General features: G+C 43.7%; 3 protein-coding genes across 3 annotated transcripts in view; 1 reads left to right on the top strand and 2 right to left on the bottom strand.

The window, feature by feature from the left end:
- TMEM47 (transmembrane protein 47) overlaps positions 1 to 16,453 on the bottom strand; it is a 120,457-nt gene that overhangs the window by 27,089 nt on the left and 76,915 nt on the right. The gene's annotated exons all lie outside the window — the stretch shown is intronic.
- LOC123628264 (ferritin heavy chain-like) lies at positions 4,599 to 5,291 on the bottom strand. The gene has a single exon (XM_045537884.1). It carries the CDS (start codon positions 5,154 to 5,156, stop codon positions 4,599 to 4,601), a length of 558 nt encoding a protein of 185 aa, XP_045393840.1. The 5' UTR covers positions 5,157 to 5,291.
- On the top strand, positions 11,818 to 12,914 carry LOC123628661 (ferritin heavy chain-like). The gene has a single exon (XM_045538538.1). The coding sequence runs from the start codon at positions 11,903 to 11,905 to the stop codon at positions 12,767 to 12,769; it is 867 nt and encodes a 288-aa protein (XP_045394494.1). The 5' UTR covers positions 11,818 to 11,902; the 3' UTR covers positions 12,770 to 12,914.

The following is a 16,453-nucleotide window of genomic DNA, read 5'->3' as shown; positions in this document are numbered from 1 at the left end:
AGCTGGGTTAGGTATATTCCTGAGATCTGCTAGGCTGCTAAAATAAAAAAAAAAATTCACAGTTATTCACCGCAGCTTTGCATATGGAATAAAAGTGATTTTGTTTAAAAGTCATAATTAATATACATGAATGAAAGTCTACTAGGAGTCTCAAGATAATGACACATGAATTATTGTGTGTTTATTTTGATTAAGAGCCAAAACAAGAATATTTCTGTCTTGGAGTAAAATAACTTGTTGTTCCAGAATGTAAGAGAGGATGTTGAAAGACAAAATCTGAATGAATATAGAAAGCTACAGAAGATTCATAAAAAAGAAAATCTGAATGTGAACATAAACTTGTTTAATTTTTTTTCCATATCTGGTTCAAAAAAAATCTGGTTTACATTTGATGGGTTTGTTCATAAGATTTTCAAAAAGAGCTGGTGGGTCCTTTAGAATCGAATGCTATATTGAAGCAAACCCAGAATTTAGTTTGTTCTTTGTGAAAAGGACTAAATTTTGTTGGCATATTGGTCTGCTCTTAAAATTAGATTGTAAACGATTATTATTCTTCTGTATTAGTTTCCTATGGTGGCTGTAATAAATTACCATGAAATTGGTGGCTTAAACCAACGAACATTTATTTTCTTACAAGTCAGAAATCTGCAATCAATTTCACTGAGCTAAAATCAGGGTGTCAACAGGGCTGCATTAATTTTGGAAGCTCCAGGGTAAAATCTGTTTCCTTGCCTTTTCTAGTTTATAGAGCTATGTATTTGTGGCTCGTAACTGCTTCCTGAATCTTCAATGCCAACAGTGTAGAATTTTGCTTCGGTTGTCACATTGCCTTTTGCTTTTGTAGTCAAATTTCCCTCTTCATCCCTATTATAAGGGCACTTTGAATATATTTTGGGCCAACCCAGATTATTCATAGTAATCTCCTCATCTCAATATCCTTAGCTTAACCACACTTGTAAAGTCCCACTTGCAAAATATAAAGTAACATTCATAGATTTCTAGGGATTAGGACCTGAATATCTTAGGAGGCCACGTGCAGTCTACCACATCACCTTATACGTATTCTGCCCAAATAGCAGAGATTCTCTCTCACCTGAATATCCCTTTGTCTTAACGTCATCATGCCATTTATTATTCTCTTAAAGAACAAACAAGTTCTGCATTTCTAAAGTCTTAAAGACTTTACTATATTTACTTAAACATTGTCCTCCCACTGAATTAATAGATAGCTAAGCTACAACCAATAATGTTCCTGGGCTCATGATTCTATGTTAAGTGATCACACATCCAGGCAACTTTTAATTTTAGCATTCCCAAAATTGAATCCTAAATAAAAATGGAAATAAAATAATGACTCGTCATAGCTTTTGCAATTAAAACTACCTTTCAGATTTCTCACAAGGCCCTTGGCAAGCCATAAACATTTATTCTTTCATTTTAGTAAAAAAAGAGGCACTAGAAATCATTTAATTTTTCTGACATGTTACATATATTGCCTGTACCCCACCCGAGTCAGAGCTTTAAGCATGTACCAGGAAATTCTTTCTACACACAGCAATGAAGATAAGGTCAAAGGTTAACTCCCCACATCCTGAAAGGTAGAGCCAAAGTCCACATTGAAATCAGAAATAGGCTGATTTTGTCATGCACTCGGAGCAGATACTGAAGGCCACAGTCTGGAACAAGATAATGGTCAAAATGGGACCAGCACCCTTCTGGGTGTTAAAATACCTCAACCATCCTCTATCCATTAGCTGGCTGGCTGTGCCATAGTCTCTCCTCCCCCCTTCAGGTGAGCTTACACAGTCAAATGACTTCAATATCAACTATAGGATGATGTCTTCCATATGTATCTTCAAAACCTGACATCATCCCATTAGCTCCTGTTGGGGGAGGCATTCATTTCTCCAGCTATCTGCATGCCATTTGGGCATGCATCTCTAATAGGAATCCCAGATTTCATAAGACCTGCATTCCCCACCCCTCCACCCCAGGGGCCCTACCTCAGACATCCCCAGGTTGATAATAGTACCACCATCAACCCAGGTGCTCACATCCAAACCCCAGAACCTGAATTATTTTTTCAAACTCCCATTCCTCACCTCTTGTCCATGACCAAATCTCGTTGACTTGTCCAAAAAGATTTGGTACTTGTGGCCGGGCGCGGTGGCTCACGCCTGTAATCCTAGCACTGTGGGAGGCCGAGGCAGGTGGATTGCTTGAGGTCAGGAGTTCGAGACCAGCCTGAGCAACAGCAAGACCCCGTCTCTACTAAAAACAGAAAGAAATTATATGGCCAACTAAAAATCTATATGGAAAAAATTAGCCGGGCATAGTGGCGCATGCCTGTAGTCCCAGCTACTCGGGAGGCTGAGGCAGTAGGATCGCTTAAAACCCAGGAGTCTGAGGTTGCTGTGAGCTAGGCTGACGCCACGGCACTCATTCTAGCCTGGGCAACAAAGCGACACTCTGTCTCAAAAAAAAAAAAAAAAAAAAAAAAGATTTGGTACTTGTCTTCCTCTCCTAGTTTCCTCAGCCACCAAGGCACTTCAAGCCACACTAGTTTTTCCACCTAGACCAGCCACAATGGATGCAAGGGTCTCCACCTTCAACTCTCCCCCTACATTCTTCAAAGCAGCCACAGTCACTGGCTTAACATTCAGAGGGATCTAGTCTACTTTATATTCAGTATCACAAATTTCACCTTCAGCCTTGACCTTGTATTTTTCGGCATTCTTATTCAGGATTTTTTTTTTTTTTTTTTGAGACAGAGTCTCACTTTGTTGCCCGGGCTAGAGTGAGTGCCGTGGCATCAGCCTAGCTCACAGCAACCTCAAACTCCTGGGCTTAAGCGATCCTCCTGCCTCAGCCTCCCGAGTAGCTGGGACTACAGGCATGTGCCACCATGCTCGGCTAATTTTTTCTATATATATTTTTAGTTGTCCAGATAATTTTTGTTTCTATTTTTAGTAGAGACGGGGTCTCGCTCAGGCTGGTGTCTAACTCCTGACCTCGAGTGATCCACCTGCCTTGGCCTCCCAGAGTGCTAGGATTACAGGCGTGAGTGACCACGCCCGGCCCAGGTATTTTTTTTTAACTGTGTTACTTTATTGGAATAAATGATACAACTGAAGGAAAAAAAAAAAAACATGAGTGGAGGTTTCATAAGGACAGTATGCAGAAAATCACCCCCCTCCCCCTGTTCTGTAGGGAAGCCAGCCTAAGGCTCAGTCCCAACATCACTGTCGCGCAGGGTGAACATGTCAAAGAAGGACTCTGCCATCCCATCACACAGAGACCCCATCTTGCTGCCTAGAATCAATAAAAGTTAACATTTCCATATCTAAAAATCAAAAGTGTTCATGTAAACTTGAACACCCCTTTATTTTAAGCCCTCCCTAATCAATCCCATTCCCTTCACTTCTTCCCCAGAGGTAACCACTATGATGAATTCCAGACCATGTTTTGTACTGTCCCATGCACTTGGATGCACAGACATCAGGGCCCCAGACAGCCCACCCCACATCACTCCACCCCACTCCACCGGACATGCTTGCAGAGTTTTTAAGGGGAAGACTATGTGTTTTCCAGAGGCCTGTGGAGTACCTATTGCCCTCCATCCATGGAGTTGCTGAGCTGCATGGGGATGGGGTATGTTTGGGTGGGTGGAGAGACCCCCGGGTACCCACTTTAATCCTGTGCAGGGATTTGCCCTAATTCCTCAACGGTGAGAGTTTTGCACATAAAAATCAACTGGACGACTTTACTGCTTTAAGAACCAGATAACTTTATTGGAAGGAATGGTAAAACTGAAAGGAACAAACTTCAGTGAACGTTCTGAAAGGGCAATGTGCACACCTGGCTGGTGGCCTGAGGTGGGAAGGTACACATAGCTGGGGGGACAGTCCCAGATCAGTTCTTCCTGTCGCAGCCACCCAGGGTGAGCTTGTCAAAGAGGGATTCTGCCATGCCATCTTCCAGAGCCCCCCTCTTGCTACCTAGAATCAATGAACAATAATATTTGCAAATTTTAAAACACAAGTTTGATGTAAAGTTGAAGACCCCTTTATTTTAATCCCTACCCAATACGAGTCCTGTCATTTGTTCTGCAGAGGCAGTCACTATAAGCAATTCTAGACCATGTTTGACACTGTACCATGCACACACACCCACATATACGGGCCCCAGACCGCTCACCCCACCACTCCTCACTTTACCCCAACCCACATGTCCACAAGTTTGTACAGGGGAGACTAATTTCTTGTTTACCAGGGGCCAATGCAGTACCTTTCCCCTCCATCCGTGGAGATCTTGAGCTGCAGTGCATGGGTTATGTATGCGTGGGTGGAGAGCCCCCCTGGATACCTGTTTTAAACCCGCACGCAGGGATTTGCCCTTATGCCTCAAACGTGAGAGGTCTGCACACACAAATCAACTAGACAACTTTATTGCTCGAAGAACCAGATAACTTTATTGGACACAACGGTAAAACTGAAAGGAAAAAACTTAAGTCAACTTCTGAAGGGGAAATATGCTCGCCCGACTACTTTGTGGCCTGAGCTGGGGAAGGGACCCGTGGCTGTGGGGACAGTCCCAGCTCAGTTCTCCTTGCCATCGCCGCTGCCGCCACCGCCCAGGGTGAGCTTGTCAAAGAGGTACTCCGCCAGGCCGGCGTCCGGGGCCCCCATGTTGCGCAGGTTGGTGAGGTAGCCACCCAGCTCCTCCATGGTCTTGACGGGCTCCGGCAGGCAGTGGCTCTCCAGGAAGCGGCAGAGCTGCACGTCGCCCCTGTCGGTGGCCAGCTCGTGCAGCTCCAGGAGGCTCTGGCTGATGATCTTCTCCAGGTGGAAGGCGCACGTCATGGCCTGCAGGCCGCCCTCCCAGTCATCCTCGTGGGGCTTCCTGATGTCGCCAAGGCAGATGCGGCCACCGCGCCGGTTCTGCAGGCCCATCAGCTCCTCCGCGTGCTCCCTCTCCTGGTGCGACCGGCGCAGGAAGTAGCGGGAGAAGTGCTTCAGGGCCACGTCGTCGCGGTCGAAGTAGAAGGCCACGGAGAGGTGCGCGTAGGAGGCGCGGAGCTCCAGGCTGATGTGGCTGTTGACGGCGGCCTCACAGTCGGGGTGGTAGTTGTGGCGCACCTGAGAGATGGCGGCCATGATGGGTAGCGCAGGCGCGGCGAGCAGGAAAAACGCGAAGACGCCTGGGGAGCGCAGGCTGCGGAGCGGGCAGTGGCGGCGTTGGCGCCCGCGGGGCCCTCGGGGTAAACCCAGCGTGGGTGAGGGCGGTGGCCGGCGGAGGGCAGACTCCTGGCCGGGTGGTGGAAAAATGGCGGCGGGTGGGCCCGGGACCGGAAGTGGGCCTGGGGGCCGTTATGGTCCGGCCCAGGAAGGGTGGGTGTGAGCGCAGAGTTCCGTGGGCAATTCCGGGTGACTCTGGACTGACCTTTTGACCCATATAATATTTTTTCAAGTTATTTTCCATTCCTGAGATACTTCCCTTAGGATAATGGTCTCCAATTCCATCCACATTGCTGAAAAAGACGTTACCTTATTCCTCTTTATGGCTGTGTAGTACTCTATGATATATATATATATCATATATATATGTATAAATATGCCATGTTTTCTTCACCCACTCATGATTTGTTGGGCACTTAGGTTGATTTCAGTAATGGAAAAACAAACACTATGTGTACTCTCTAATAATTCGGAGCTAACTCATGGGCACACAGGGACTCAAAGAGATGTAAAGGTCATTGGAAATCAAGAAGAGGGAAGGGGGGAGGGGTAAAACTTTACCTATTGTGAGCACTGTTTGGGTGATTGGCACACTAAAAGCCCTGACTTAAGCATTATAAAAAGTATCCATATAACAAAAACATTTGTATCCCCTTAATAGTTTGAAATAAATAAATTTATGACTATAAATGCAACCATTTTGAGTTAATCACCTGGATGATTTCTTATAGCACCCTATTTGCATATTGTCCAAATGCGATTGTTACCTAATATGTTTCTGTGATGTCTTTAGTTATATTTAGTATCACCAAGCTTTATTTGAATGGCCGCACTCCTCAGTGACTTCAGCAGCTATACCAGTGCCACTTTGGATAACCTTTTCACTTAGTTCCTAGATGTTATTAAATCATCGACCTCCACTTCTCTCCTTGTTTCTTCTCATAATAAAGTCCCCTCTTCTCCAACAGCTGAGCACCACCTCCAAAATCTCAGTGGATCTTTCCACTTTTTCATCCTTCTCACACTTTTTAACGTATTCTTCACTCTTTTTATTCTCTCTGCTGTCTCAATCTTGCCCCACAATCCTAGAAACACAGTTTGTTGAGAATTGAATATTTTTCCTTGCAAGCAGTGGTCCAAAGCCTGGAAGAAGTGGTAGTCAGTTGGTGCATGGTCTGGTCAATACAGTGGATGACAGAGAGTTTCCAAGTCCGGCTTCTGTAGTTTGAGCAGCGTTGTTTTTTTGTGACATGGGGTCCCGCAAGGCGATTGGCCTGTCTCTATTAACCAATCTCAGCCGCTTCATCACAAGCATCCTCATCATTTTACACAGTTGGTGGCAGTAGACATCCACTGTCATCGACTGACCAGGTTTCATGAAGATATAGTGGATAACACCAGGCCTGGACCACCAAACAGACACCATTAACTTTTTTTGGATGAATATTCAGTTCTGTACTGTTTCCACCCTTCATGTTTATCCAGCCATTGTGCCGAACACTCGCGATTGTCAAATGACTCCATTTCTCATCACATACAACAATACGGTGTAGAAATGCCTCACCTTTATGGCGTGACAGCAAAGAAAGGCAAGCTTTGAGATGATTTCATTTCTGATGTTCATTTAATTCATACGGTACCCATCTATCCAGCTTCTTCACCTTGCCCATTTGTTTCAAATGGTCCAGTACTGTTGCAACAGTAACATCAATCCTTCCTGTTAATTCACACATAGGTCGAGATGAATTCACTTCCCCTACAGCTTTCAGCTTATCATTATCTACCTGGTCTCATGCCATCTTCAGGTTTCTTTTATGCTACAGACTATTTTTCTATCTAGAAGAAATATTGCCTACATTTCTCTACACAGGCAGGGCAAAATATAAGCATAAAAATATTATAAACCCCTTTGCCAAAAGGGAAACAACCATCAAATTCCCCTATTATTCCCTGGCTACAATGAGGATAAGACCAAAAAGACTACACAAGAGTTATCAGAATAGAAAATATGAGTCACTGTTTCTTTTTTTCCCCTCAAACTGAAATTAGCATGTTTTATATAATAAACTATACATTTCCAGAGGCCAATACATATTGCTTAAAAAAGTACAAATACATTCTGAAAGTTTTCTTTATCCATACTTTGATGCGGAAAAAGTTAAGCCTTTTAGTCTGTATCACATGACACATTTATCCAGAAACTGAGGAAAAACTAAACCACACTACCAATAGTTCTCAGCACAGTGATGACTTTTCCTATAAGAAGTAGGTATCACTGGTTTAATGTCTTCCTAGTGCATCTGTGGATGCCATTCATATTACTGTACATAAATGTGTACTCATTTGATTATTTCTTTGTAAGTGCTCTTAGGTTATGTCTGTGTTTGTGTGTGTGTGTGTATTGTATTTCCCTGACTAAATCCCAAGTTTCTTCTCTTCCATCCCTATGAGGCTTCTCGTATTGTTTTTTAGAAATTAAAGCATAATTTACCTACAACAAAATTCACATTTTTTGATGGCTAGTTCCAAGAGTTTTGACAAGAACATACAGCTGTGTAACTACCACCACAATTAAAACATTGAAAGGCTGGTCTTGGTGGCTCATACCTGTAATCCCAGAACTTTGGGAGGCTAGAGTGAAGGGATCGCTTGAGCCCAGGAGTTTGAGACGAGCCTGGGCAACATAGTGAGACCCTGTCTCTACAAAACATGAAAAAACTAGCCAGACATGGTGGCATGCAACTGTAGTTCCAGCTGAGGTGGAAGGATAGCTTGAACCCAGGAGTTTGAGGCTGCAGTGAGCTATGATTGCACCGCTGCACACAAGCCTGAGTGACAGAGTGAGACCTTGTCTCCCAAAGAAAAAAAAAATTAAAAAAATTAAAATATATATATTTTTTCTGCATTATTCATAGTTTAAAAAGAAAAAAAAACTAACACCAATAAAACAAGACACGGAACACTTCCATTCCTCCCAGAAATCCCCCATCTTGTGTCCTGTTGTTGTGAACCCCTCCTTCACCTGCTGTGGTTTTTACTGTTATGATTTCTTTTCAATTTGGTCTTGAGGTCTCTCTTCAGAGTGGTGATAGTCTAGGAGCACCCTAGCCAGGAGGGAAGTCAGGTTCAGGTGTGTCAGTCAGGTGAGAAACAGATGAGTCCGCACAACCACATACAGAACATAATAGAAGCGTTTTACTACACACAGATCTATGAGAGAAGAGGGGTGGCCACAGGGCTGACAGGTAGTCTGGAGACAGTAGGGAGCTCAACCAGTGGGTGGGGAGCAAGAGAGGATCTGTGGGAATATGCTTTTCTTAAGGTCCATGGGAGTAATCCCTTAGACTTTCTCTTGCAGACTGGCTGAAGAAAACATGTAGGAAGGGGAAAACTTATTTACATGACTGTTGTTAAAAATTAGTTTTTTAACCGTGGTTAGCACTGTAGGGTGTGTTGAGTTTTGGGTCAGTAAGATGAGGAACAAGCAGGCTGTATCACAAACAACCACGCAAAGAGGGAAGGTTTTACCTAGGCCAAAGGTGCTGGCGTACCACTGGGTTTCAAACAGCTCACGTCAAGCCTAAAATAGATGCTGAGGCAGCAGCTGTATTAAGCAAATTTATGGCACTATCTCCAGGAAACTGATCTGTGTCCTCTACTCTAACTTTGCCTTTTCAGAATGTTATGTAAATGAAAGAATGTAACATGTGGGCTTTTGCATCTGCCTAATTTCAGTTACCAAAATGCAGTAGAGATTCATGTACAGTGTTGCATGGGTAAGTAATTCATTGATTTTTACCACTGCCCAGAATTCCATTGTGTAGATTCGCCACAATATGTTTATCCATTTATCAATTGAAGCATATTTTTTTACAAGTGTTAGCAATTGCAAAAAAGCTGGTGTAACCACCCACAGAGAGGTTTTAGTGTGAACATACATTTTCTTTTTTTTTTTTTTTCTTTATTTTTGAGACAGAGTCTCACTCTGTTGCCTGGGCTAGAGTGCCATGGCGTCAGCCTAGCTCACAGCAATCTCGAACCCCCGGGCTCAAGCACTCCTTCTGCCTCAGCCTCCCGAGTACCTGGGAATACAGGCATGCGCTACCATGCCCGGCTAATTTTTTCTTTATATTTTTAGTTGTCCAGCTAATTTCTTTCTATTTTATTTTTGTGGAGATGGAGTCTCTCTGTCGCTCATACATTTTTATTTCACTTGAATAAATAGCTAGCAATAAGACTGCTAAACTGACAATCTACATTCCAATGTGGCTGTCTCATGTTTCCCTCTTACCCATAGTATATGAGAGTTCCCTGTGCTTTGTATTCTTATTGTCAGTGTTTTGATTTTAACCATTCTAATATTTGTGCAGTGATATCTCATTGCAGTTTTAATTCCTATTTCCTTGATGACCAACATTTTTAGCTTCTTTTCATATGCTTATTTACCATCCATATATATTTTTGGGTGACGTGTTTTTCAAATCTTCCACCTACTTTTTCCCCTTTTTTTCTTATTCTTGAGTTGAGTGTTGTTTATGTATTCTGCATTCAAGTTATTAGATACGTGATTAGTAAATATTTTCTCCCAGTGTGTGGATTGTCTTTCCATTCTCTTTATGGTGCCTTTCTAAAAACAGAAGTTCTTAATTTTAATGACATCCAATTTATCATTTTCTTCTTTTATGGATCATGCTTTTGGTGCCCTAAGAAATCTGTATCCCACCCAAGGTCTCAAAGATTGCCTTCTCTTATTCCTGAGACTCATAATTTGTGTCTTCTCTCTTTCCTGATGAGTCTGTCAGGGACGTCTCTCTCTCTCTCTTTTTTTTTTTTTGTTTGGTTGTTTGATTTTCTAAAAACCTCTCATGATTTCCTCTGCTTTTGCTTTTTAATCCTATTTCACTTTTTCATTTTGCTCCTGTCTTTATAATTTTCTTCCTGCTGCTTGATTTGGGTTTATTTTGGTTTTCTTTTTTTTTTAACTTTTTAGAGATGTAAGGTTAGATAATGTGGTTGAGAATTTTCCTCTTTTGTAATATAGGAATTTGATGCTATAAATTTCCGTTCATGTAATACTTTAGCTACATACCACAAATGTTGATATGCTGTGGTTTCATTTTCACTTGTTCTAAATAGTGTGTAATTTTCCTTTGATATCTTCTTTGACCCATGGATTATTTAAAAATGTATTATTAGTTTCTATAATTTGGGCATTTTTCAGCTTTCTGTTAATGATTTCTAATTTAATTCCATTGTGGTAGGAGACCATATCTTTCATGATATGAATCATTTTATCCTTATTAAGGTTTGTGTTGTGGCCTAGAATGTGTATATTTTGGCAAATGTTCCATGTGTACTTGAAAATAATATGCTTCTAAGGAATATGTTTCTATACTTTCTTCACGTTGACACTATATTATTCTTTTTTAAAATTTTTTTCGTTTCAGCATATTATGTGGGTAGAAATTCTTAGGTCACATATCTTGCTTTGCTCCGCCCAAGTCAGAGCTTCAAGCACGCCCATCCCCCAGATGGTGTGCACCACACCCATTAGGTGTGAATATAATTTTTCTTAACATGAGTGTCATTTCTTCTTTGTTGTCCTCTTTCTCCTCCTGAGGATAACAAATACTATCTTACTGGCTGCCTGGAGGGAGAACTCTGTGACTTTTCAAATGTATAAAAATATTGCCTATTCAGAAAACAGACATTTGCATTTCTAAGAAATAAAGATAAAAAGGATAATTGAATCATGTGCTAGAGGAAACACAAAAGTTATACAGACACACCCACTAGGAAGGATGCCATTAACAGGCCAGGAATTGTGAGGAACTCTTGGAAGAGAGGAAAAGCAGGTACTATCACATTGGTTAATTCAGAGAACTTGAAACACCTGCATTAGAAAATCAGAGCACATTAGGAAAATCTCCAAAAACAGAGTCCACAAAGTAGAAGGACTATAGAGGGGCTTCCCTCAACTGTGAGATTAAAGAATTACTCCCTGAGAGCAGATCTGCCTGCCCCTTACCCTGCTCTGCCCCTCTTCTGCCCCACTTACACTGGGCAGTAAGCACCACTGACAATTGACCCCCTTCTGCTCACAAAAACTATACTGCAAAGATGGTGAATTACTTGACCAGGAAAAGCACGCAAATTAGAGCAGGGTGTGAGACACTGCAGCACTGCACAGCAAAAGGGAAATAGCACAGAAACACACATCTACCTAGCAGAGACATCCAGTAAAGGCTTCCAATGCCAGAGAAACGCCATGCTTTTGCCCCCTGGGAAAGTTCCAGTCCTATTTGCAAGCTCCAAACCATTATCCCGGAAAGAGAAGACCACCCCCCAATTGACACACTGCACCCTGCCATTCACAGGAGAAGCCTATTAGTGAAGGGACATCACAACTGTAGATCAGATGCATGCTAATGGCCTAGGCTAATCCAAAGAGTCCTTGATTCCCAATCATAAATGGACAAAGGTTTGCCAGATATTTGAGGAGAGTGAGGAGGAGGTCATGAGGAACCGACAGAAGTAATTGCTGAGTGCGATGGGGGGGGGGGCGGTGAGGGAGGGAACATGTAACACAGGAAACAGAAGAGAACTTTATGAAATAATTCAAATTTGTATTCCAAGAACTTTAAGGAAGACAATAGGCTTATAAAATGAGAACGCACTCTTACAGACGGGAACCATTAGAGGACAAGAGAAAGTCTTTGGGCACTGGAATATTATTGCAGAATTCAAAATTCAACGGAGGCCAGACAGTGTTGAGTCACCCAGGTTGCACACGGAACTCTGCACTTCGGCTCCTCACCCCCGGCGGCCAGGGGTCCCGAGGGCGCACTTCCGGTCCCAGGGCACACCCGCTGCCATTCACCAGCCACCTGACCTGGATCCTGCCCTCTGTGGCGCTTGGGAGCAGACTTTGTAGTCTGACCATTGTCCTATTCACCGCACACGCGCCGCCCACCATGGCCACGGCTGTGCCCTCGCAGGTGCGCCACAACTACCACCCCGACTGTGAGGCCGCCGTCAACAGCCACATCAGCCTGGAGCTCCGCGCCTCCTACGCGCACCTCTCCGTGGCCTTCTACTTCGACCGCGACGACGTGGCCCTGAAGCACTTCTCCCGCTACTTCCTGCGCCGGTCGCACCAGCAGAGGGAGCACGCCGAGAAGCTGATGGGCCTGCAGAACCGGCGCGGTGGCCGCATCTGCCTTGGCGACATCAGGAAGCCCGACCGCGACGACTGGGAGAGCGGCCTGCAGGCCATGACGTGCGCCTTCCGCCTGGAAAAGAGCGTCAACCTGAGCCTCCTGGAGCTGCACGAGCTGGCCACCGACAAGGGCGACGTGCAGCTCTGCCGCTTCCTGGAGAGCCACTGCCTGCAGGAGCCCGTCAAGACCATGGAGGAGCTGGGTGGCTACCTCACCAGCCTGCGCAACATGGGGGCCCCGGACGCCGGCCTGGCGGAGTGCCTCTTTGACAAGCTCACCCTGGGCGGCGGCGGCGACCACAAGGGGAACTGAGCTGGGACTGTCCCCACAGCCACGGGTCCCTTCCCCGGGTCAGGCCACAAGGCCGGGCGAGCATATTGCCCCTCAGAAGTTGACTTAAGTTTTTTCCTTTCACTTTTACCGTTGTTTCCAATAAAGTTATCTGCTTCTTAAAGCAATAAATTCATCCAGTTGATTTGTGTGTGCAAAACTCTCACCTTTTAGGAATAAGGGCAAATCCCTGCACAGGATTAAAGTGGGTATCCAGGGATCTCTCCACCCACCCAAACATACCCCATCCCCATGCAGCTCAGCAACTCCATGGATGGAGGGCAATAGGTACTCCACAGGCCCCTGGAAAACACATAGTCTTCCCCTTACAAACTCTGCAAGCATGTCCGGTGGAGTGGGGTGGAGTGATGTGGGGTGGGCTGTCTGGGGCCCTGATGTCTGTGCATCCAAGTGCATGGGACAGTACAAAACATGGTCTGGAATTCATCATAGTGGTTACCTCTGGGGAAGAAGGGAAGGGAATGGGATTGATTAGGGAGGGTTTAAAATAAAGGGATGTTCAAGTTTACATGACACTTTTGTATTTTAGATATGGAAATGTTAACTTTTATTGATTCTAGGCAGCAAGATGGGGTCTCTGTGTGATGGGATGGCAGAGTCCTTCTTTGGCATGTTCACCCTGCATGACAGTGATATTGGGACTGAGCCTTAGGCTGGCTTCCCTACAGAACAAGGGCAGGGGGTGATTTTCTACATACTGTCCTTATGAAACCTCCACTCATGTTTTTTATTTTTTTACCTTCAGTTGTATCATTTATTGCAATAAAGTGACACAGTTAAAAAAATACCTGAATAGGAATGCTGAAAAATAGAAGGTCAAGGCTGAACGTCAAATTTGTGATACTGAATATAAAGTAGACTAGATCCCTCTGAATGTTAAGCCAGTGACTGTGGCTGCTTTGAGGAATGTAGGGGGAGAGTTGAAGGCGGAGACCCTTCCATCCATTGTGGCTGGTTTAGGTGGAAAAACTAGTGTGGCTTGAAGTGCCTTGGTGGCTGAGGAAACTAGGAGAGGAAGACAGGTACCAAATCTTTTTGGACAAGTCAACGAGATTTGGTCATGGACAGGAGGTGAGGAATGTGTGATAGGGAAAATAATTTAGGTTCTGGGTTTTGGATGTGAGCACCAGGGTTCCTGGTGGTGCTATTATTAACCTGGGGACCTTTGCATCGAGGGACACCTAGAGAAGAGGGGTACAGACTTCACCTGTTGTAAAATCTGAGATTCTCATTAGACATCCAAATTGAAATGTCATGCAGGTAGCTGGAAAAATGAACAAAGCCTCATCCCTCCATGAGACCAGGTGGGTGTCAGGTTTTGAAATATATATATATATAGGAGACATCATCCTATAGATGCCTTGTGACTGGATAAGCTCACCAGAAGGAGAGTGGCGAGAATATGGCACAGCCAGCCCCAAGCTCAGGGCACATAACATGGAGAGAATTGTTGAAGTGTTTGAACCCCAAATAAGAGGCTGGTCTGCTTTGACTATGACCTTATTCCGTATTGTGCCCCCCAGTTTCTGTTCCCAGTGTATGACAAAAGCAGCCTGTTCTTGTTCTCAGTGTGGCATCTGGTTTCCCTTTGAGGATATGGAGAACACGAGTTAGTATTTTGTCTTCATGACTACGGGTAAAAAGAAATGGTTTCCCTGTGAAAAGGTTTCTTAAGGGAATGGTAGATATGCATGCTATGTCTCTTTGCCTCCCCTTTCAAAAATCTGCTTTCTCTCTCAGCCCACTCTCTCTTTGACCAGATGAAGTCTCTAGCCATGGCAACCTTAAGGTTCTTCATGGCTGGGAAAAGAATGCTCAGAGCATTCTGTTTCTTTTCTGCCACGTGTGGCTTATAAAGATAAAGTTAAAAATTACAGATTTTATATGCTATTTTCAAGGACTTATCATTTGCCCAAATCTCTTTAAAGTTAGCAGATTGCTATGAGCATTTATTAAACTGAACAAGCTCAGCTATGCAGTAATTACCTTTTGTATTTCCCTAGGACTGCACTTTAACACTTTCTTAAAATGAGGATTATGATTCTTTAGTTCATTTTACAGAAAATTCTATTGCCTCTTTACATTTCTTAGTCAAACTTGGTCTTCTCACTGAATTTATTTCTCTGCTTGCTTTGAGTATCTCTGCATTCTACTTTTTTATCTCACATATTAACTATCTCTATATATTGGTGAACATTCAGTCTTCCCCTATATCTAAGTAAGGAAACACACAGTGAGCATCTATTTGTGAGTGTGTCAAACTGTAAATTGATTGAACATCATTCTTACTTTCCTATTTTAGAGAAGCAGTTTGGTTTAGTGCTTTCTTAACCTAAGATTGCCTGGGTCCAAATCCCACATTAGCCACTTAAGAAATTGAGTCAAGGATATTATTTAAATTCTCTCTGCCTCAGTTTCTTCATATATAAAATGAGAGTAATGAAATTGTGAACCCCATTGTGTTTCCACAAAGATTAAATGAATTAATATTTTAAAAATGTTTAAAGCCATGAAAGGTGCATAATAGTAAGTAACTTAAGTGTAAGCTATCATCCTCCACTCACTTCTAAGTTCCTTTGTGTTCTTACACTTTTGGGAAAACATTTCACTTCTATACTTTGCCCCTGGGGTCTCTCTTGCATTTATACCAACACTGTCACCCTGCATACTGAGGACAAATCCTTAGAAGCTGCTTTGGTTGTGAGGTGCCACCAGGACCCAGGTGGGTACATTGCTGTCTGTGTTCACTGCCCCACACTCAGGCCCAAGACTGGAGGCGAGTTATGTGCTGACACCTTTCTGTGGCAATCCCTCACCCTCCAATTCTATCTCAACCAGCTTTCCTTTAAAATCGCCCCTGGAACACTTTGTGCTTATTCTTCCCAAACCCAGGTTGCCTGAGCCCCTGGTTTCCATCCTGAACATCCTCCCACTCCTCAGAGATGGACAAGAGCAAAAGGATGAAGTGCTAACCCTGATCCCCACCTTCATCTGGAGGTTTGGACCTGAGAAGGAGACGGATGGGTGGGCGGGGGTTGTGGGGAGAATGAGGAAAAGGAACCACATTAAAGCTACTGATAAAATACCTAAAATCAATAAATCATCATGAGCTTTGGCACAGAAGTTCTCAAACTCTGTTGCACATTAGAATCACCTGCAGAGCCGTTATGAATCTCAATGCCCAGGCCACATCCTAGACCAAATACATGGTTCTGGGGCGGCACCTAGGCATCCCAGGCATTGAAAAGCAGTGCTAGCATCCTGCTGCTCAAAGTGTGGACCAGCGGCATCAACCTCACCTGAGAGCTTGTTATCAATGCAAAATCTCAAGCCCCATTCCAGAGCTATGGTATCAATCTGCATTTTAACAAGAAAGACCCTAGGTGATCAATATGCACACTGAATTTTGAGAACTATTAAGCACCCTGGTTTTCACAGATGGCTGTACCTTACCTCACCTGATGTTATGTGCTGAATGTTTTGTCCCCTAAAAATTCATATGTTGAAGCTCTAACCCCCAATGTGATGATTATTTCTCAGCCTATCCATACTGCAAAATATGAGAATGTGTGTTGAAGGAGGACACCAGGGGTGTGGCTGTATTATCACTTGAAAAAAGATTTTATGGCATTATATGAGCAGAAA

This window comes from Lemur catta, chromosome X, assembly GCF_020740605.2.
Source record: "Lemur catta isolate mLemCat1 chromosome X, mLemCat1.pri, whole genome shotgun sequence".
NCBI lineage: Eukaryota > Metazoa > Chordata > Mammalia > Primates > Lemuridae > Lemur > Lemur catta.
The sequence above is the reverse complement of the archived record's forward strand: the minus strand, read 5'-3'. Positions and strand labels throughout refer to the sequence as shown.